The 23,099-nt window shown below is 43.1% G+C and overlaps 1 protein-coding gene across 1 annotated transcript in view; it reads right to left on the bottom strand.

Moving 5' to 3' along the window:
• LOC137600387 (glycine receptor subunit beta-like) overlaps positions 1 to 23,099 on the bottom strand; it is an 86,972-nt gene that overhangs the window by 18,515 nt on the left and 45,358 nt on the right. Inside the window, exons 7-8 of the mRNA XM_068321993.1 lie at positions 21,909 to 22,061; positions 15,036 to 15,184 (exon numbers count right to left, since the gene is read on the bottom strand). Of these exons, the coding sequence (XP_068178094.1) occupies positions 15,036 to 15,184; positions 21,909 to 22,061 (302 nt within the window). The remainder of the gene's footprint in view (positions 1 to 15,035; positions 15,185 to 21,908; positions 22,062 to 23,099) is intronic.

The raw sequence follows: 23,099 nt of genomic DNA, 5'->3' as shown, positions 1-23,099 counted from the left end.
CAAGCACAACTCGGATAAATGCCACATACAGAAGTACACCGATGACACCGCGATAGTGGCATGTATCCGGGGGGGTGATGAGGGGGGGTACAGGGCATTGGTGGCGGACTTCGTGGAGTGGTGCCAACAGAACCAGCTACAGCTCAACGTCTCCAAGACAAAGGAGATGGTACTGGATTTCCGGCGGGCACCTGCCTCTCCACAGCCAGTGATCATCAAGGGCAGTGAGGTGGAGGTGGTAGAAAACTATAAGTATCTGGGACTGCAGCTAGACAGCAGACTGGACTGGTCACTCAACTCAAACTGTGTGTACAAGAAGGGGCAGAGCAGGATGTACTTCCTGAGGAGGCTGGCTTCCTTCAGCATCTGTCCTAAGCTCCTTCTCATGTTCTATCAGTCCGTAGTCTCCAGTGTGCTGTCATACGCCATTGTGTGTTGGGGTGGGGGGGTCAGGAAAAGAGATATGGACCGTCTGAACAGACTGATCTGCAGAGCGGGCTCAGTGGTTGGGCTGAGCCTGGACTCTGTGGATACGCTTCTGGAGAGCAGGAACATGTCTAAAGTTAAGTCTATCATGAACAACACCAGCCACCTTCTCCCAGCAGAGAAGGACCTCAGCGGCAGACTGCTGTCACACAGCGCCTCCACCGAGAGGCTGAGGTCCTCCTTCGTGCCCCGTGCCATCAGGGGGTACAATGACTCTCTCAGGAGGAGCGGGGGGGAGGTGGCGAGTTCAGTACGGGGTTGAATGGATTTAATTTAATTTAATTTTATACTGTTTATATTTTTTAAATTTTTTACTGTTTTATATTTTAATTTAATTTTATACTGTTTATATTTTAATTCAATACCGTTATATTTTTTTAATTTTATGCTGTTTATTTTTTAATTTTATACTGTTTATATTTTTTTAATTTTATACTGTTTTATATTTTAATTTAATTTTATACTGTTTATATTTTAATTTTATACTGTTATATTTTTTAAATTTTATACTGTTTATTTTTTAATTTTATAGTGTTTATATTTTAGTTATAGTTTAGTATATAAGTCCTGTTAGTGCTGCATGTGTCTGTTAGTGTAGTGTATGTCTTGCGGTATGTCCTGTGATGTCAGTGTTTCTTTTTCTCCTGGTGTTTATCCAGTATTATTTGTTATGTAATGCCTGAGTAGTGGATATATACAATTTCTACTTAATAAAGTAACTATCTATTTTTCTAAAGTAACTATATCTATCTATCTATCTATCTATCTATCTATCTATCTATCTATCTATCTATCTATCTATCTATCTATCTATCTATCTATCACGGACACTGTGACGTCCTACATCACCTTCTGTGAGGACAGCGTCATCCCAACACGCACCAGGGTTAGCTACAACAACGACAAACCCTGGTTCACAACCACACTCAGAAGGCTCAGGTCAGAGAAGGAGGCTGCATTCAGAATTGGGGACAGAGACAGATACAAGGAGGCCAAGTACAGATTTGGTAAGGAGGTGAAAAGAGCCAAATCTGCATATGGTAATAGAATGGAAGAACAATTCTCAGCTAACAACTCTGCTTCTGTCTGGAAAGGGCTCAAAGCTATCACCAATTACAAGCCTAGAGCCCCCCCCTCTGTTAACGACCTATGTCTGGCCAACAGCCTTAACGACTATTACTGTTGTTTTGAAAGACAATGGGACAGACCTGACCCCCCAATCATTATCTACGACCAGCCACTGGACAGCAGCCCCATCCCCTCCCCCACTGTCTCATTGGGTCCTTCACAGCCCCACACCTCAGCGCCACCCCCCCTCCCCACACCTCTCCTTATCAAAGAAGGAGAGGTGAGGAGTCTCTTCCAACGACTCAACCACCGCAAAGCTGCAGGCCCAGACTCCATCTCTCCCTCCACCTTGAAGCATTGCACCAACCAGCTGACTCCGGTGTTCACTCAGATCTTCAACACCTCACTGGAGACCTGTCACGTACCAGCGTGCTTCAAGACTTCAGCCATTGTCCCAGTCCCAAAGAAGGCAAGGATCATAGGACTTGACGACTACAGACCCGTCGCTCTGACATCTGTGGTCATGAAGTCCTTTCAGCGCCTTGTCCTGACCCACCTCAAAGACATCACTGGCAACCTCCTGGACCCTCTACAGTTCGCCTACAGAGCCAACAGTTCTGTAGACGATGCTGTAAACATGGCGCTACACTTTGTCCTCCAGCACCTGGACTCCCCAGGATCCTACGCCAGGATTCTGTTTGTGGACTTCAGCTCTGCTTTCAATACGATTGTCCCAGCTCTGCTCCATGACAAGCTCTCCCAGCTGAACTTGCCCGACTCCATGTGCAGGTGGATCACGGACTTCCTGACAGACAGACAGCAGTTTGTGAGGCTGGGGAAGCATGTCTCCCACACCCGGACTATCAGCACTGGATCCCCTCAAGGCTGCATTCTTTCCCCTCTGCTCTTCTCCCTGCACACTAACTGCTGCACATCTGGTCACCAGTCTGTCAAACTCCTGAAGTTTGCTGACGACACCACCCTCATCGGCCTCATCACTAATTGGGATGAGTCGGCCTACAGAATTGAGCTGAAGAAGTTCGACCTCCCTGTGAAGATGCTGGTGAATTTCTACACTGCCACCATTCAGTCCATTCTCACATCCTCCATGTCAGTGTGGTTTGCTGCAGCCACGGCCAGGGACAAGGCCAAGCTGCAGCGTGTCATCCATTCTGCGGAGAAGGTGATCGGTTGCAGCCTCCCACATCTCCAGGAACTGTCCGATACAAGGACCTGCAGTCGTGCAGCCAGGATTGCTGCTGACCCCTCTCATCCCGGCCACAACCTCTTCCAGACCCTCCCCTCTGGCAAGAGGCTACGGTCCATCCGGACCAGGACCTCACGCCATAAAAAGAGCTTCTTCCCCACTGCAGTCAGCCTCATGAACAATGCCCCCCCCCCCCAAGGTAACCATCTGCCCCTCACCACTCTGCAAATACAGTTTACTGTTTGGACTTATTTTCTTCGCCTGCAATCACCATCTTTATACAGTATCTAAACTCACCGTAATGTGAATTGTAAATAGTTTTTGTATTCCTATTCCTATTCCTCATTCACTAATATTCTCTTCCGCCTTTCAATGCACCGACACCACGTCAAGTTCCTCGACAGTAATTTTTACTGTACTTGGCAATAAAACCTTTTCTGATTCTGATTCTGATTCTAGTCTGAATAAGGCCTACATGTCACGGTTTGGTGATGGCGCCCTGTTGCTCTGCTGTGCTGGGGTGTGGCAGAAAGAGAGGCCGAACTCGTGGGCGGAGCCTCGTCTCCACACCTGTTGTTCCTCCCAACACCTGTCCTTGATCAGGCTGATTAGCTTGACTGAGGCTTCTTAAACTGGGTTATCTTTTAATTCTGTGCCAGGTTGTTTTGTACTGATGCCCCTGTCTCTAGTTTTTTGGAATTTTTGAGTCTTGTGTTTCCTTGATTTCTGATTTGCCTCAATAAGAGGGCACATGCCAGTATCTTATTGTGCTGGTCCCAATATAAATACAGAGGGTTGTGTCAGGAAAGGCATTCGACGTAAAACTTTTGCCAAATCAATATGCAAATCGAATCCATGACTTCCATACCAGATCGGTCGAGGCCTGGGCAAACAATGACCGCCATTGGTGCTTTTCACCTACAGGTTGCTGATAGAAAATGGACTACTGTTGGTTGAAGAAGGAGAGAAGGAAAGTGTGTTCGTATAGAAAGAGAGAAAAGAGGAACGCCAAGAGTATAGGACTGAGAGTAGGTACATTGAATGTTGGAACTATGACAGGAAAAGGTAGAAAGTTGTTTGACATGATGCAGAAGATGGTAGACATACTGCTTGTCCAGGAGACCAGGTGGAAAGGTAGCAAGGTCAAAAGTTTAGGAGCAGGTTACAAGTTGTTCTATCATGGTGTAGATAGGAAGATAAATGAAGTAAGAGTTATCTTGAAGGAGGAGTTTCAAGTCTGAAGCTAGAAATGGAAGGTGTGATGTTAAATGTTGTAGTACGCTCCAGAGGTAGGATGTGAGCTAGAAGAGTAGGAGAAATTCTGTTTGGACTTTGATGAAGTGATGCAGAGCATACCTAAAAGTGAGAGTTGTCACTTTTAGGTATGCTTCAATGGACATGTTGGTGCAGGAAACAGGTGATGAGGAGGTGATGGACAGGTTTGGTATCCAGGAGAGGAATGCAGAAGGACAAGTGGTGGTTGACTTTGCAAAAAGGATGGAATTGGCTATAATGAATACTTTCTTCCAGAAGAGACAGGAACATAGGGTGACCTATAAGATTGGAGGTAGGAGCACATGGGTAGACTAAATCTTGTGTAGACGATGTAATCTAAAGGAGATCAGTAACTGAAAAGTAGTGGTAGGCGAGAGTGTAGCCAAACAGCATGTGTAGGATGACTCTGGTGGTGAGGAAGATCAAGAGGGCAAAGGCAGAGCAGAGGATGAAATGGTGGAAGCTAACAAATGAAGAGTGTTGCATGACTTTCAGGAAGGAGATAAGACAGGCTCTGGGGGGTCAGGAGATGCTTCCAGATGACTGGACAACTACAGCTAATGTGATGAGGGAGACAGGTAGGAGAATACTTAGTGTGTAATCTGGAAGGAAAGTAGATAAGGAGACTTGGTGGTGGGATGAGGAGGTACAGGAGTGTATACAAAGAAAGAGGTTAGCTAAGAAGAAGTGGGACACTGAGAGGACTTAGGAGAGTAGACAGGAGTACAGGGAGATTCAGCGTAAGAGGAAAGTAGTGATAACATAGGTCAAACAAGGGGCTTATGATGACTTGTATGACTGATCTTACAGGTTGTTAAGACAGAGAGACAGAGATGGGAAGGACGTGCAGCAGGTCAGGGTGATTAAGGATAGGGATGGAAGTGTACTGACAGGTGCCAGTAATGTGATGGGAAGATGGAAAGAGTACTTTGAAGAGTTGATGAACAAGGAAAATGAGAGAAAAAAACACTAGAAGAGGTAGCTGTTGTGGACCAGGACATAGGAAAGATTAGTCGGGATAAAGTGAGGAAAGCATTGAAGAGGATGAAGACTTGAAAGGCACGAGAAGATGCTTAAGGAATAGAGGAGAAGTGTGCTGGTGCCCATTTTTAAGAACAAGGGAGATGTGCATAGTTGTGGCAACTACAGAGGAATAAAGTGGAGGAGCCACACAATGAAGTTATGGGAAAGAGTAGTAGAAGCTAGACTAAGGGCAGAAGTGAGCATTTGTGAGCAGCGGTATGGTTTCATGCCAAAAAATAGTTTCTCCAGATGTAGTGTTTTCTTTGAGGATGTTGAAATAGAAGTACAGAAAAGGGAGCTGCATTGTGTTTTTGTAGATCTGGAGAAAGCTTATGACAGGGTGCCCAGAGAGGAACTGTGTTATTGTATGAGGGACTCTGGAGTGGCAGAGAAGTATGTGAGAGCGGTGCATGACATGCATGAGGACTGTAAAACAGTGGTGAGGTGTGCTGTAGGTGTGACAGAGGAGTTCAAGGTGGAGGTGGGATTGCGTCAGGGATCAGCTCTGAGCCCCGTCTTGTTCGCTATCGTGATGGACAGGCTGAGAGATTAGGTTAGACAGGAATCTCCATGGACTCCATAATGATTTCAGAAGACATTATGATCTGCAGTGAGAGTAGGGAACAGGTGGAGGAGAAGCTAGAGAGGTGGAGGTTTGTCCTGGAAAGGAGAGTAATGAAGGTTAACCACAGTAAGACAGAGTACATGTGTGTGAATGATAGGGACCCAAGTGGAAGAGTGAGGTTCCAGGGAGAAAAATTCAAGAAGGTGGAGGGTCAACAGTCCAGAGCAATGAAGAATGTGGAAAAGAGAGGAAGAAGTGTGTATATGCAGGATGGAATGGGTGGAGAAAAGTGTTAGGTGTGATGTGTGATAGAAGAGTTTCAGCTAAAATGAAAGGAAAGGTGTACAAAACTGTGGTGAGACCAGCAATGTTATTTGGTCTAGAGACAGTGTCACTGAGAAAAAGACAGGAGGCAGAGCTGGAGGCCGCAGAGATGAAGATGCTGAGGTTGTCTTTGGGAGTGACCAGGAAGGATAGGATCAGGAATGAGTACATCAGATGGACAGCACATGTTAGAGGTTTTTGAAATAAAGTCAGAGAGGCTAGACTGAGATGGTTTGGACATATCCAGAGGAGAGATAGTGAATGTATTGGTAGAAGGACGCTGAGTTTTGAACTGCCAGGCAGGAGGCCTAGAGGAAGACCAAAGAGGTTTATGGATGTAGTGAAAGAGGACATGAAGGTAGATGGTGTGAGAAGAGGATGCAGAAGAAAGGGGTTAGATGGAGACAATTGATTCGCTGTGGCGACCCCTGAAGGGAAAAGCTGAAAGGAAAACAAGAAGGCTTTGAGGACAGTTTCCAAAGAAAGAGCAATAGCGTTGCAGCTGCAAACAAGAGGGAGATGACATGGGAAGAAACTGCTGCTTGAGTAAGTTTAAACGTAGCCCCTTGCAATTACTGCAAAATAACGTTGGTAAACGGCTTGAATAATAGTAATAGTCTATGAATTTATTTAATGTAGGTGTAGTCCAGCTGGGGAGAAGTGCACATTTCAGCAGCTGAGAATGAAGTTTAAAAACATCTTCACACAGGTCAGACTTCTGCATTAGGGATCCTCCTCATCAATATTATGTTTGATATTTTACAGTAAATATAGTGGACGTTCGACATTTCAGTTGTTTAATCACACATATAACGCTATACACACATAAATGTGTTTTCATCTATATCAACATCTGTTAAATAAGGAAATCTATTCAAATGTTTTAATGTTATGTAAATAAAACAGTAAATCGGCATATACACGTTACAAAACCAGTTGAGAAGAATATTCATGCCATCGCATATACCTACATTATATAATTACTGAAATCAAGAGCTGGCATCTAGCTCCTTTGTATGGTTTTGTTAATACAGTAATAGCCAAAACTAAGTTAGTTCTCACATCAATAGCTGTGGAATCGTGCTGCTTATAACTGCACTCTGTTTTAGTCACATGATACACACAGGAGTTACTAATTGATAAACAAAATAAATCACTCAGAAATTGAAGGAAACAAAGCTGGTCTAATATTTTATGTTACTGATTGTTTTCTTCCCATTGCTTAACATTCTGGTGCAATACAGAGTGGAATGGAGCCTCCTTTTTTAACAGAGCATGGCTGGACAGTCCAGATGGGCCCCGACTGCAGAGATTATCACAGTGAAATTGACGCTCAGTGAACACCAGCAGTTCATTCTGTGGAATTCCCATGGAACAATATTTTAATATCCTCCTCATGAATTTTATAGAATTCACTTTTTAAAAAAATACCGAAAACAGAAATGGTTCACTAGAACATTAGTGTGTGTGTGTGTGTGTGTGTGTGCGCGTGCGTGCATTTGTGTGTGTGTGTGATGGATTGGGACGTGAACTGGTATGGATCATAAAGATAACTGTCTGGATATGACGGACATCAATACATGACGGACAGCAATACGAAATATTTAATATTTATATTTGCTGTGAATTAATGCTGAAACTCCATCAAGGGGCTCCTTGTTTAACAGAGATGCCATGTTTGCCCCTAAACTACTTCTAAGTTACAGAGTTTTTATCGAAACCGGCCTTCAGTCAAACTCTCCGTATGACAGAACCACGAAATTAAGCCGCACAAGCAGAGTTTGTAGAATAAAACCTTCTCATGACCAGGTTATCTTCAGAGAGTCTGTTTTAGCGGTAACAAATCCAGAGGTACAGTTTACCTCGCTTCATGAAACCGGTCAGGGTTACTCCTCTTACTCGGGGTTAAGTTACCTCCCTTAGTGAAACCGAAAACCCTGGTTTTCCCTGATTTCAGGATTAACTTAGCCAGGTTTCCACTAAATCTGCTTTATGAAACAGGCCCAAAGTCTGTCAGCCACAAATATTGTCCTACTAAAATCACTGGAAAACTGCTAAGAGCATATAATATCATGTTACTGTTCAATAAATAAGAATAAACACATAATCATATGAAAATATGTACGCATAGTTCCAGTAACTACCGTTAATCATCACTTGTAATTCAAATGATCATTTTGAATTCAGATTGGTTTACATTAAACTTTTGTTCCCTTCAATTTCATCCTTGAGGATAATAATAAGAAGACACCTGACTGATCAGTAGCATGTAGAATTTAGCCTCCTTTTTGTAAGAAGGAAGTGGAGGAGGAGAGAGGAATTATTACTTGGGGTAACGTGTTTATGTTATCTGCCAAGAAGTTGCCTGCATGATTCATGCCAGTCAAATCACTTTACTTCTTCTTTACATCTTAATCAATACATTAAAAAGGCTCTGGAGACACACCCTCTCACAATTAGAGATTTTGGTGTTAAGTTTATTTTACAAACATTCATTTCTATTATCTATTGGAATAATGTTCAAACAAACACATCATATAATATTTTACTTGTACAATTACTTTTCTAGACCTTCACTACAGACTGTTACAATTGATCCCTCTGTTAGAAAACTTTAGTTGACCAGTCCTGTGTTGTGTTGACTGACAAAGTGTACTCACTCGTTTTTAGTGAGCTGACTGTAACTGAGATATTTCCATCAAAATTAAAATTGCATCCACTCAGGTCATATGTCCCCTGTGGCTGGGGGTTGATGTAATCCATTCAACTAATCTGTTCAGGCAGTGGAATAACAGTGTCCATGTGTAGAAATCTCGCCTCGGCCCTACAGTCCATTTGCAGCAGAGGCTCGCATAAAAAACATTGGTGATTCTCAAGTCCTGGGTGGAGTAAGGATGGTCATGTTCTAGAACCTGAACTCATATTCTACACAGATATTCTACACAATCAGATTAGCTTGCCAAATCACATTTCAATGTTTCTGAGCAGCTCAAAATAAATTATTGGGTTGCGTTATTTCACATATACACATATGTATATGTGTATCAACACTTAATTATTTACTGATAATGGCTACAATATATCAGTGTTCTCGTTTGCGGGCATCCTTGCGTCTTTCACGCCCATATTTTGACAGGGATGCACGATCGCCAGTGTGGTGGAAAGTTTTGAATACAATAAAATAATATGATAAAATAATATCATTTCAGGCGGCACAGTGGCGCAGTGGTTAGCGCTGTCGCCTCACAACACGGTGGGTCTGGGTTCGAGTCCTGCTCTGTGCGGAGTTCGCATGCTCTCCCCGTGTCCGCGTGGGTTCTCTCCGGCTTCCGCCCACCTCCAAAAGCATGCGCTTCAGGTTGATTGGCCGGTCCCAAATTGCCCGTAGGAGTGAGTGTGTGTGTGCGTGTTTGTATGTCTTTGTATGTGGCTCCGCGGTGCACTGGTGTCGTGCCCGGAGTGTCCCCCGCCTCACGCCCTATGCCAGCTGGGATAGGCTCCAGCTCCCCGTGACCCGCTACGATGGATATAGCAGCGGTACATGAAAATTAATGAATGAATGACTATCATTTCAAAGAACCAAAGATCTGGATTGTTGTGTGTGTCAAATTAGTCAGCGCTCGTGAAGGTGGCCCCAGGATGTCTCGAGGTCATGAAGACTCTGCATGAATATATAATTACTGTTTGACCATATTTGGAAATGCTTGCATGACTGTCGGTATCCTTGGAGGAAGTTAGACACTAACAGAAGCAGCTGGCCAGATCATTTCATATACTGTACTTGAAATTAGAATATTTTTGTATGTTTCTGCACAGGGTCATCCAAAGAATGTCTGCAGCAGATATGTCCTCAAGGGGTTCGCGTGACTGATTATATTATGTCATCAAATAGTTTTGTGAAACTGTCGACTCGATATTTTTGGTAAAGTCTGGAGGTCATGACATACCAACTGAAAGCCCGTAAAGAACTGGTTGAAAGCAGATGAGCCGAGGTTAATACCTCCCTCTAGTCATGCCTTTAGAGTATAAATGATGTGTGATTCTTTTCATATTTTGTACCTGGAACTCCGCTGCAGCTCTCGTCTGTAGAGTTTTTCTTGTACCCAGAATATTCTGTAACAACACTTCAACTGTTCATCGTCTCCAGAGCTCTCATCATAATTAGATAAGTATTTTGTTGAACTTGTCTGTTTGTTGAACCTGTCTGTTTGTCAGTATCATCGATAATATTATTGGACTCATACTCAACCTATGGATGATATTATTGGACTTATACTCAACCTACTGATGATATTACTGTTGAATTGGCAAATAAATACTTTGTATTTTACACACTGGCTCCTGTCCTTGAGAGAAATGAAACCCCCAGCACACCAGACAACGTTTTTCAGGCAACAAATATTTCTTGAAGTACATCCTGGGGAGGCACTACTTTCTTGAGGTAAAATGAAGGATCCCCAGTGTAGAAATGCTTTAATAGGAGTAATGTTAATCTTCTACCAAATTTCACAGGTAATCTCGCTGCATTATTTTGATGCAGTTAAAGTTTTGCCAGGTTATACTGGCAATTTAATCAGCTGTAGTTGTAAACATGATGTAATGAAAGTCATTCTTCCATCCATCCATCCATCCATCTTCAACCGCTTATCCGGGGCCGGGTCACGGGGGCAACAGTCTCAGCAGGGATGCCCATACTTCTCTCTCGGCAGACACCTCCTCTAGCTCCTCCAGGGGGAGCCTGAGGCGTTCCCAGGCCAGCCGAGAGACATAGTTCCTCCAGCATGTCCTAGGTCTTCCTCGAGGTCTCCTCCCAGTGGGACAAGCCTGGAACAACTCCCTAGGAGGTGTCTAAGAGGCATCCGGAACAGATGCCCAAGCTACCTCAGTTGGCTCCACTCGAGGTGGAGGAGCAGCGACTGTACTTTGAGTCCCTCCCTGGTGACTGAGCTCCTCACCCTATCTCCAAGGGTGCGCCCAGCCACCCTTAGAGACCCATTTCAGCCGCTTGTATCCGGGATCTTGTCCTTTCGGTCATGACACAAAGCTCATGACCATAGTTGAGAGTAGGAGAGTAGATTGACTGGTAAATTGAGAGCTTTGTCTTGTGATTCAGCTCCTTCGTCACCACGACAGACCTATGCAGCAACCGCATCACTGCGAGTTGCACCGATCCGTCTTTCAATCTCACGTTCCATCCTTCCCTCACTTGTGAACAAGACCCCAAGATACTTAAACTCTCCACTGACCTGAAGAGGGCACACCACCCTTTTCCGGTAGAGAACCATGGCCTCGGATTTACAGGTGCTGACCCTCATCCCACCCGTGTCACACTCAGCTGCAAACCATCCCAGTGCACTGAAGGTCCAGGTTTAATGAGGCCAACAGGACAACATGGTCTGCAAAAAGCAGAGATGAAATCCTTTGGTTCCCAAACCAGACTCCGTCCGAAGCCTGGCTGCACCTAGAAATTCTGTCCATTATGAATGGATTATGATTAATATTATGAACAGAACCGGTGATAGAGGGCAGCCCTGCCAGAGTCCAACATGCACCTGGAAAAGGTCTGACTTACTGCCGGCAATGCGAACCAAGCTCTGGCTTCAGTCATACAGGGATTCGACAGCCCTCAGCAAAGGGCGCCGATCCCCATACTCCTGAGGCACTCCCCACAAGATACCACGGACGAAACCATCAAATGCCTTTTCCAGATCCACCAAACACATGTGGACTGGTTGGGCAAACTCCCATGAACCATCGAGCCCACAATGGAGAGTGTAGAGCTGGTCCAGTCTTCCACGACCAGGACAAAAACCGTATTGTTCCTCCTGAATCCGCGGTTCGACTGTAGGTCAAATCCTCCTCTCCAGTACCCTGGAATAGACTTTCCCCGAGATGCTGAGGAGTGTGACCCCCCTATAGTTGGAACACACCCTCCTTGTCCTCCTTATTGAAAAGAGGGACCAGCGCTCCGGTCTGCCAATCCAAAAGTACTGTCCCCGACTGCCATGAGATGTTACAGAGACGTGTCAACCATGACAGTCCCTGCACATCCAGAGACTTGAGGTACTCAGGGCGAATCTCATCCATCACCGGTGCTTTGCCACCGAGGCTTTTGGCAACCAACTCAGTGACTTCAGCTTCGACGAGTCCACCTCTGAGACCTTGGCCTCTGCTTCCTCTGTGTATTCTTTCCACTGCCCAACAATATCCACAGTCGAGGTCAGTAGCTCTCCACCTCTACTGTAAACAGTGTTGGCTGTGCACCGCTTTCCCCTCCTGAGGTGCCGAATGGTTTGCCAGATTGTCTTCGAGGCTGACAGATAGTCTTCCTCCATGGCCTCACCGAACTCCTCCCAGACCCAAGTTTTTGCCTCTGCGACTACTCGAGCTTCACTACCCCTGGCCTGCCTGTACCTGTCAGCTGCCTCTAGAGTCCTGCAATTCAACAAGATTTGATAAGACTCCTTCTTCAGCTTGACGGCATCCCTTACTTCCAATGTCCACCACCGGGTTTGGGGGTTACTGCCGCGACAGGCACCAGAGACATTGTGATCACAGCTCCAAGCAGCTGGTTCGACAATGGAGGTGGAGAACATGGTCCACTCTGAATCAATGTCCCCATTCTCCTGCGGGATCTGGAAGAATCTCTCTGGGAGGTGGGAGATGAAGACCTCACTGACAGTGGGTTCTGCCAGAGGTTCCCAACAGATTCTCATAACACGTTTGGGCCTGCTGAGCCCTCTGCTCTGCCAGCAGATCCAGCTCACCACCAGGTGGTGATCGGTTGACAGCTCTGCCCCTCTCTTCACCTGAGTGTCCAACACTTGCGGTGGGAGGTCGGATGATACGACAACAAAGTCGATCATCGACCTCCAGCCAAGGGTGTCTTGGTGCCATGTGCACTTAAGGACATCCCTGTGGTTGAACAAGGTGTTCATTATGGACAAACTGCGACGAGCACAGAAGTCCAATAACAGAACACCACTCATTTTCAGATCGGGGAGGCCGTTTATCCCAATCACCCGTTTCCAGTTGTCACTGTCATTGCACATGTGAGCGTTGAAGTCCCCAATCAGGACAATGGCGTCCCCAGTCGGAGCACTATTCAGTATCCCTCCCAGGGACTCCAAGAAGGCCGGGTATTCTGCAGTGCCTTTGGCCCATAGGCCGAAACGACAGTGAGACACCTGTCCCCAACCCGAAGACACACCTGTCCCCAACCTTCTCGTTCACCAGGGTGAACTCAAACATATGGCGGCTGAGCTGTGGGGCTACAAGCAATTCCACACCAGCCCACCGCCTCTCACCTTGGGCAACACCAGAAAAGTGGAGAGTCCAGCCCATCTCAAGGGTTTGGGTTCCAGAGCCAAAGCTCTGGGTGGAGGTGAGCCCAATTATATGTAGTCGGTACCTCTAAACCTCCCTCACAAGGTCTGGCTCCTTTCCCCCCAGTGAGGTGACATTCCATGTCTCTGGAGGTAGATTCTTTGTCTGGGGATTGGGTCGTCAAGCCCCATGCTGATGACTGCCACCGAATCGATACTGCGCCCACCCCCTACGGTTTTCTCAGCGGGCGGTGAGTCTACTGGAGGTTGGGCCCATGCTGTACATGCATACGAGCCCCAATCCCAGGCCTAGCTCCAGGATGGGGCCCGGGTTGCGCCATACTGGGCAACGTCACAGTCCTTCATATTTTTTTCCTCATAGGTGTTTTTTTACTGCTCTTCATCTGGCCCATCACCCAGGACCTGTTTGCCACGGAAGACCCAAGCAGGAGCATAAAGCCCCTGACAACATAGCTCCTGAGATCATTCAGGCACTCAAACTCCCCCACCATGATAAGGTAGCAGCTCTCAGAGGAGTGAAAATGAAAGTATCATATTTGTCTCATTAGAAAATTGTGGAAAACCAAATTTAGTGATTCAACGATTGTGATTGGTACATTACATTATGCTGTTTTTTCACAGATATAGTTTCCTATTACCTCAATACCAGAAATATAGTGCTTATTCATATTGTGATTGCTGTCATTTCATTTATTGACCTGTAATGACCTGCCTATGCTATTTGAAAAAGTTTCACTGCTTGTTGTGGCCTTAGTCCCACCGCCTTTTCACCATTTAGCTGTGGTTAGCGCTGCCGCCTCACAACACGGCAGACCCAGGTTCGAGTCCCGCTCTGTGCGGAGTTCGCATGCTCTCCCCGTATCTGTGTGGGTTCTCTTCCTCCCACCTCCAAAAGCATGCACTTCAGGTTGATTGGCCGGTCCAAATTGCCCGTAGGAATGAGTGTGTGTGCGCATGGTTGTATGTCTTTGTGTGGCTCCGCGGTGCACTGGGTCGTGTCCGGAGTGTCCCCCGCCTCACGCCCTATGCCGCCGAGATAGGCTCCGGCTCCCCGTGACCTGCTGCGGTGGATACATAGGTGGTAATCTCAAAATGACTGACTGACTGACCTTTAATGCATGCTGTACTGTACTTGTTTACGAGTAAAATTATTATTATTACAATTATTATTATGGGTGGCACGGTGGCGCAGTTGGTAGCGTTGTCCCCGCACAGCAAGGTGGTTCTGGGTTCACTTCCTGCTCTGTGCAGAATTTGCATGCTCTCCCCTTGTCTTTGTGGCTTTGATTCCGGGTTCTCCGGCTTCCTCCTACCTCCAAAAACATGTGCTTCATTTTAATTGCCCTGCTTCAAAGTGTCCGTAGGTATGAGTGTGTGCTTGAGTGGTTGGCTGTCTCTGTGTAGCTCTGCAGTGTACTGGCGTTGTGCCCAGACTTTCCCTCACCTCTCGCCCCATGCTAAGTTGGGATAGGCTCCACCTCCCCGCGACCCGCTACAACAAATAAAAGTGGCTGGAAGATGAATGAATTATTATTATTATTTTACAATTATTATCATTACTAATATAATAATATTAATAATAATAATTATTATTATTATTATTATAAATAACAACTAGGCTCGATTTCCTCATTCAACAAGCAATGCTTGACATCATTTTCATTGTGATATTGGACTCTTTGCCCAAGGTAGACACACAAAATGTAAGATGTACACAGAATGTTAAACTGTGACAACTGACCTGCACCACAGCGTATTCCACTAATGATGAAAATCCAAAAAGCAAACAGGCAATGAGCCAAATATCAATGGCCTTTACGTAGGAAACCTTTGGTAGCTCTGATGCCAAGGACATACTCTCACTGGACAAAGAAAGTACTGATAAAATACCTAGAAACAAACAGATGTTAACATATTAACCATTATCATCTTCATCATCATCATTATCATCATTATCATTTTCAGTGTTGTTATTGTAGTAGTGGTTATAAATACCAAAAATTGTAATCTTTCCATTATTAGAATAGCTGCTGTTAGCTGTTGTCTCTCTTCATATTTCTCTTTCTCTCCTTATCCCTTTCCAATCTATCCCCCTCGTCTTTATGTATCTTCCTCATTTCTCCCCAAGTCTGTCTCCACCAACCTATCATCACTTTTCTAATCCTCTCACTCCATCTGGTCAAAGCAGAGGCCAACATGCCTTCATTTAGCATCTGCACCAATCTATATCTGCCTGTCTTTTTAAAAATAGTTTATCTTTATAACTGTCTCATTGTTGGTGCCAATTGGGGAAGTGATGGATGTCTTTTGAATAATGGGTCAACTTAGAACGGCTGGTGCACATATAAAACTGACTTGACTTAACAAAGTGAATGTCTAAATTTAAATCGATTTAATAAAACAGTAAATTTGTTCAATAATGTGTGAAATTGTGTTTAAATTGTAGCCAAAGCAGATAAATATATTTATATTGCACTCATGGCAGGAGATTAAGAAATGAATCTGGCTAAAGAATGAACACATTGCATGCAGCCAAAAACAAATTATGCTGAAATTTACATTTCCTTACATTCCATGCTGGTGCCAAATTGCACCAGAAGTGAAGCTTAATGATCGTCCAAATAAGACTGTATGTGACTGTATGTATGTGTCTGCTCTTTATATTACAAGCACGTTCCCATTTTGTTATGCTTACTTTGTTATCCAGGGATAGGCTCCAGCAACACCTTTGACCCCAAAGTGGAACGAGATGATTCCAATCATCTTGACTACAAGAACATTGATTGATGGATGGACTTCATAATCCATTTACCTAACCTGTCACACTCTCCTAATAGCCAGTCAATTGCAGGCTATCAAAGTGTAAATGTACACTCTCTCTCTCTCTCTCTCTCTCTCTCTCTCTCTCTCTCTCTCTCTCTCTCTCTCTCTCTCTCTCTCTCTCTCTCTCTCTTTCTCTCTCATCCAGCTGTCATTGTTGAATGATCTGTTTCTCCCTATCAGATGCCCTCTTAGCAAATTAATCTCAAAATCAACCTCAACTCCTCACCACAACTAGGTTTTCAGGGAGGAATTTCCTTGATCTCAGAGGCCCTGATTCATTAGAAGAGAGATGTCAAACTTTTTCACCGAGGGCCACATCAGCTGTCCTCAAAGGGCCAGATGTAACTTCTAAATGTAACTAAATGTACATTTATTAGTGGTTACATTTATTTTACAACATAATGTAAAATACAAGTATTTTACATTACATTATCAGTTACAGAGACTGATAATGTAACTACTCCTTAATTTTAAATAACTGATTTTATTGCTTATTGAAGTTACAAACATAACAGTTGCAAAAAATATATGGTTGTTTGTTGGTCTGTTATATTTGTCAGGTTATGAAACCCACAACTCCATCAACCAAGGATCAAAAACTATCAAAGCAAATTAAGAAATATATCATCAAACTAACATTGAACACAAGTTATGACATTAACTTTTTTCAAAACGTTGTTGTTAAGAGTTAAAATGCGCTTAATTACTGCATTGTGGGAAATGTAGTTTCAGTCAAATCACACTTTTGACCTATTTATTTTAGACACCAACCTTTTATGCTCTCGTGGGCCACATAAAATTATGTAGCAGGCCACATTTGGCCCCCCCGGGCCTCAAGTTTGACACATGTGCATTAGACTGTTTCCCCTAACAGTGAATTTCTTGTTGGGCTCTAAGTGTTAAAGACTGTAATCCTTTTCAAAGTAAATAATATTAATGGAGACTGGAATGTATTTCACAATAAGAAACACTCTCCAAATTCGATGAAGAAAATGTTGCAGTAAATCCCAACAAAATCACCAACCATGTGTAACAATGCCTGCTTAATTCCACTCCAGCCTCCATGTCCAAATGCATGGTCATCAGAGTCCAGCCACCAAGACAACTAGTGCAATGTTTATTACACAGCTGGATAGATTCTGTAAAATTGGGCAGTAGTTCAATTTCTGGTACTGGGGCAACATTATCTCAGTCCACTAAAAAACATTTCGGAGTGTGAGCTGACAATGGGAGGTGTCAGTTCACCCCCTGAGCACTGCCAAGGCGCCCTTGAGCAAAACACTGTACCCTTTATAATTTGCTCATTGGGGACGCACCACAGGCCCCTTGTGTGTGTGTGTGTGTGTTACATGCCTGTACCCAATTTATATATATATATATATATATATATATATATATATATATATATATATATATATATATATATATATATATATATAAATTCCACGATAAGGCAATAATATCAGACTTCATGGTATTATAATCCAAGCGCACCCAAAGTAGTCCAGAATCAACATGGTGAAGTAAATCAACATGGTGTTGGTAAATCGTGGATTGCGCTGGGTGGGCATTGCGAAGATGTAGATGAATGTTAGCAGTCCAAATCACACCCTATGCCAGCTGGGATAGGCTCAAGTTTCCCTTGACCCGCTGCAGCAGATTAAGTGGAAGAAAACAGCTGGATGGATGGATATATATATATATATATATATATATATATATATATATATATATATATATATACACACAGTATATACAGTATATATATATATATATATATATATATATATATATACACACACAGTATATACAGTATATATATATATATATATATATATATATATATATATATATATATTGCTGTCAGGTAATTAAAAAAATAATCTAATTAACTACAGGATTTGTAATTAACTAATCTAATTAATCACATTTTGATCTAATACCTGCTAAAGGCCCCCAAATAAAGAATTTGAATTTAAGGACATTACAAAATTGTAGTGCATGACTAATCAATAGAATGCACCAAGAAGAGAAGATTTGAAATCCACATTTTTATTGGTTAAGTGTGCTTTATAAATGACATTCAAAAGAAAAAAGGCCAAGGACATCAGAAAACCAATTAGGCCAGGTGCTTTTCTCAAAAATGCAATCCAATTACAATTAAATTAAATAAATTTCAGAAATAAAATAAGGCAGAGTCTCAAATAGGCATATAAGCAGACTCTCAATCAAATGAATACTAAAGCTGACTCAATACAGCAATTCAAAATGAATAGTATAACATGCCTCTAAATAAGGCAACATCAATAGCAAGATGCCAACAGGCTTTTCCTTTAAAAGGGTAAGCTAACGTTCAACTCTGTCCTTGACATGTTTTGGAGCTGCTTCGGTGATATGAAAGTTCTCTTTTACAAAAGGTACAAATAATAATAATTAGAATAATGGATTAGATTTATATCGCGCTTTTCTGGACAATCAAAGACGCTTTACATCGGATCCATTATTCATTCACTCCTCATTCATACTTGGTGATGGTAAGCTATGTGTGTAGCCACAGCTGCCCTGGGGCAGACTGACGGAGGCGTCTGCAGCGCAGGTTGGCAGCGCAGAATCACTGTGTTTTTGTTGATGGTCCCGTCTTTGTTCTTTTTATAAATAAACTTTCTTCCCAAAGGTTCGAGTGGGCTTGCCTCGCTCGCCTGTGTCGCATCCATCTCTGTTGTCAGTCGCCCTGCTTTTGACTAGTGGTGCAGGGATGAAGTGACGTACCACTGCAGCCTACGGGTCACTCAATTGGCCAAATTTAAAATGCTTGCGCATTGACTTGCCACTCACCATTAATTGCATTAATTTTTATAGCGCGTTAATTTGCAGAGTAATTAATTACTCTAATTAATATAATTAAAGTGACAGCCCTATTATACAGTATATATATATAGATATGTTTGTGTGTATGTGTGGTATCTGTGTGTCATCCCTGAGCTCGGGTCCTGTACCAGAGGCCTAGGAGTCTGAGGGTTCTGCGCAGTATCTTAGCTGTTGCTAGGACTGCGCTCTTCTGGACTGAGACTTCAGATGTTGTTCCAGGAAACTGCTGGAGCCACTCTTCCACTTTGGGGGTCACTGCCCCGAGTGCCCCAACTACCACAGGAACCATGTTAGCCTTGACCTGCCACATCTGTTCCAGCTGTTCTTTTGACCCTGATACTTTTCGTGTTCCTTCTTCCTGATGTTTGCGTCAGCTGGAAATGCCACATCTATCGACACTGCTGTCTTCTGCTCTTTGTCCACCACCACTATGTCTGGTTGGTTAGCCAGAAGCTGTTTGTCAGTCTGGAGACTGAAGTCCCACAGGATGTTAGCCTTGTTGTTCTCAACCACCTTTGGTGATATGTCCCATTTGGATTTGGGTACTTCTAGTCATACTGGGTACAGATGTTCCTGTACGCTATCGCAGCTACTTGGTTGTACCTCTCCATGTATGCTGACCCGGCTAGCATCTTACACCCTGGTACAACATGCTGTACTGTTTCTGTGGCTTCTTTACAGAGCCTGCACCCTGGGTCAGACCTACTGTGGTAGATATTGGCCTCTATTGCTCTTGTACTTAGGGCCTGTTCTTGTGCTTCCACGATCAGTGCCTCTGTGCTGTCTGTGAGCCCAGTTTTGTCCAGCCCTTGGTAGGCCTTCTTGATACCAGCCACTTCCTCTATCTGACCGTGGTACATACCGTGTTGGGGCTTGTCCCTCCATGTTGTCTCCTCCGCCGCTTCCTCCTGTCTCTGGTCAGATTTCTGCTGTCTGAGGTATTAACTGAGCAGTTCATCTTTTGGGGCCATCTTTCTGATACACTCTTGGATTCTGGATGTTTCATCCTTGACAGTGGCCCTCACTTCACAATATAATGAAGTGAGGGACAATATACATATATATATATATATATATTGTGTGTGTGTATATATATATATATATATATATATATATATATATATATATATATATATATATATATATATATATGCAACTGATAACTAGTGAGTGCTAGAGTGGACTAATAATTTCCCTACGGGGATCGACAGTTGATTAAAATTAAATTGAGTGTAAATTTAACGTTAAAACAATCTCAGGTAACTGATTGCAGTTTGAAATAATATATTGACTTCACTGTGCAAATGAATGCTTGTGTGGTTGGGTGGTTGATTAAAGAATTAAGATCCATTGGTCCGCTGTCGGAGAAATTATTTTTCGATTCCTGTCAGTCATTACACACGTGTGTGTATATATGCTGTATAGATATTGTACATGCCCAAAACGTGCACACACACGCTAATGCATGCACACACACACGACCTGATCCATCCTCACATCTGCAGCAGCGCTGCGTGTAGCCTGTACGACATTCAAATGATGGTGAGAGGTAGCTGGCAGGCAGCTCCCTTGTGGGATGCCCCAATGAGCAACTTATAAAGGGGGTGGCGACTTGCTCAAGGGTACCTCAGCAGTGCACGGGAGGTGATTTGGAATATGAAAGTTTTTGCCCGACTTGTATATTTAACCAGCTACTTGGTCCCCAGCCCAAGACTTAGTGGACTGAGCTCAGTCCAGTCACTTAGTGATAAGTTAGTTGACCCCTGTGTGCCCGCCCACAATCAGAAACACAAGTTTCGAGGCCCTTTTTTATGCCTGTACTTTAACTCATCAAAAGCTGTAATATAATAATAATAATAATAATAATAATAATAATAATAACAATATTTTTTCCCCTGGATAAACTCCCACGTCTTTTGCTTTGACCAGTCCAAATCACACTTTTGTCCTTTTCATGTTGATCAATTCAACACTGGATATGCCACACCTGTCAGGAGGACATATTATTCTAAGAGCTCATCATGACAGACTTAATCTAATGATGTTAAACAATCCAAATAAATAAATAAATAAATAAATAAATAAATTCAATCACAATTATCAGTGAATAATGACAATTACTATAAGTAAGTACTATAGTTTAAGCTATTAATAATCTATTTGTACTTCTAGGGAGAATCAAAGCAAATGTGTGCATAATATTTAAATAAAGAAATGAATGATAAAATGAGTACTGGGAACAGAATTATTTTTTATGACATCTCAACTTATTTTGGCTAATGACTTTTTATATTAGAATTAGAAAATAGATTTGTTTCAATTAAAACGTCATGTAGTGCTTGTCACAAAGTGACAGGTGATCAAATTTTTTGTATTTGTCAGACATAGGGCCATCAGGATACCTGCATGACTCCAGTAGTGTTTCTTACTTTTCCAGCCAGCCAAATGCAGAATTAGCAAGGCTGTGTTGTGCTTCTGCTGCACTATCATTGCCCTCAGTTGGCTGGAATTCATTGTGCGGTACCTTCTTGACAAGTGTCTACTTTTCTTGATCAGAAGAGGCCTACAGAACTTTCAGCTCTACAAAGATTGCATGACTGTCTTTGAAATGTATCAATATGCTAAAGCACTCAGCCAAAGCACAAAAAAACCATCACAGAGAATCGTGATTACCCTTTATACGATGTGCATTGCTCAATGGTTTTGCTCTCGTCGTGGGTTCCTTCCTGTCACCAAGTTTTAAAAGCAATTTGAATTTCTGGTTTCCCATTAGTTTTGATAACTCTTTTCACAAGATTCTGCTTTAAGTCTGAGAAATTGAGTTTGTAAAAAGTCTTAAATCTTTAGCTTCACATTGTGAAAAATGGGTGCAAAAAGTACTGTTTAGATGTTTCTCAAGTATTAAATCTTTCATTGTACTTACCCAGTGGTACCCGTGCAGCTGAAGCATCGGGGTTGATCCAGAAAGATAGCCAAGACAACACAACAATTAATAGAGTTGGCGCATAAACTCCCATCATGTAGAAACCAACCTGCCGGCGCAAAGTGAAAATAACTTCCACACAGGTATAGTGTCCTAGGAAAAGACAGAAAATGTGAAATGGGGAATTAGAACATTTACAGCCAATGAACCAACCATTGTCCCAAGTACTGTCAATTGTAGAGTCTTCCTCCACTTTGTGTCTTTGCTTTGTTTGGAGATGTTACATTTCTGCCTTTGAGACAAAATTTGACAATTTTTTACCTATTCAATTTTATATTTTACATATAATTGACCGTAGGAGTGAGTATGTGTGTGTGAATGATTGTTTGTTTCTATGTGGCTCTGCGGTGCACTGGCGTCGTGCCCGGAGTGTCCCCCGCCTCATGCCCTGAGACTGCCGGGATAGGCGCCGGCTCCCCCGCGACCTGCGTTTGCGGATTAAGCGGGTTAGACGATGAATGAATGAATGAATATATTAGGGTGATGTCTCTTTTTTCATTTTATTCATCACAGAGTGCAAAATAAAATTAAGATAGTAAAGATAAAAAATTAAAATACAGAAGGGAAGGAAGGTAATGGGGATCCAACGCATGTCAATAAGACTTCTGTGATATTGTCATTCGAAAGTGGACAGGAGACACAGGATTGTGTGATGACACCCTGAACGACATCACGCCGAAGCAAGATTTAACATGGTGGCCCCCAGCTGCTAGAATAATATTATCAAAAATAGCCGTTTTATATAGAGAATTTTCAGCTTTCAGATAGTAAAACTAATATCTAAGTAGCAATCTGTATGTAGAATTACTCACAATGGCGGACTTAGAAAAGTTTATCGACTATTATTTTTACCGGTGCGCCATGAATAGCCCAAGTGTCGCTACCTCCCATGAGAATCCCAACAAGAGGAAAAAGAAGGATTCCTCCACTGACACCCAGAACTTGGACACCTTGGCATCCAGCTCAGCGTCCTGGAATTAATTAAAAGTAGCTCGACGCCCTCGGGATCCTCCATGAGGACATCAAAGAACTCAGAGCCAGGCTGGAGTTTACCCACCAGCAGATTGCCAACCTGCTTCGCTCGATGCTGACGACTGTGTCCACCGAGGTATTTTACAGAAAGAGAACAAG

The sequence above is a fragment of the Antennarius striatus genome, chromosome 8 (genome assembly GCF_040054535.1).
Source record: "Antennarius striatus isolate MH-2024 chromosome 8, ASM4005453v1, whole genome shotgun sequence".
NCBI lineage: Eukaryota > Metazoa > Chordata > Actinopteri > Lophiiformes > Antennariidae > Antennarius > Antennarius striatus.
This window is presented reverse-complemented; position numbering and strand designations above follow the sequence as displayed.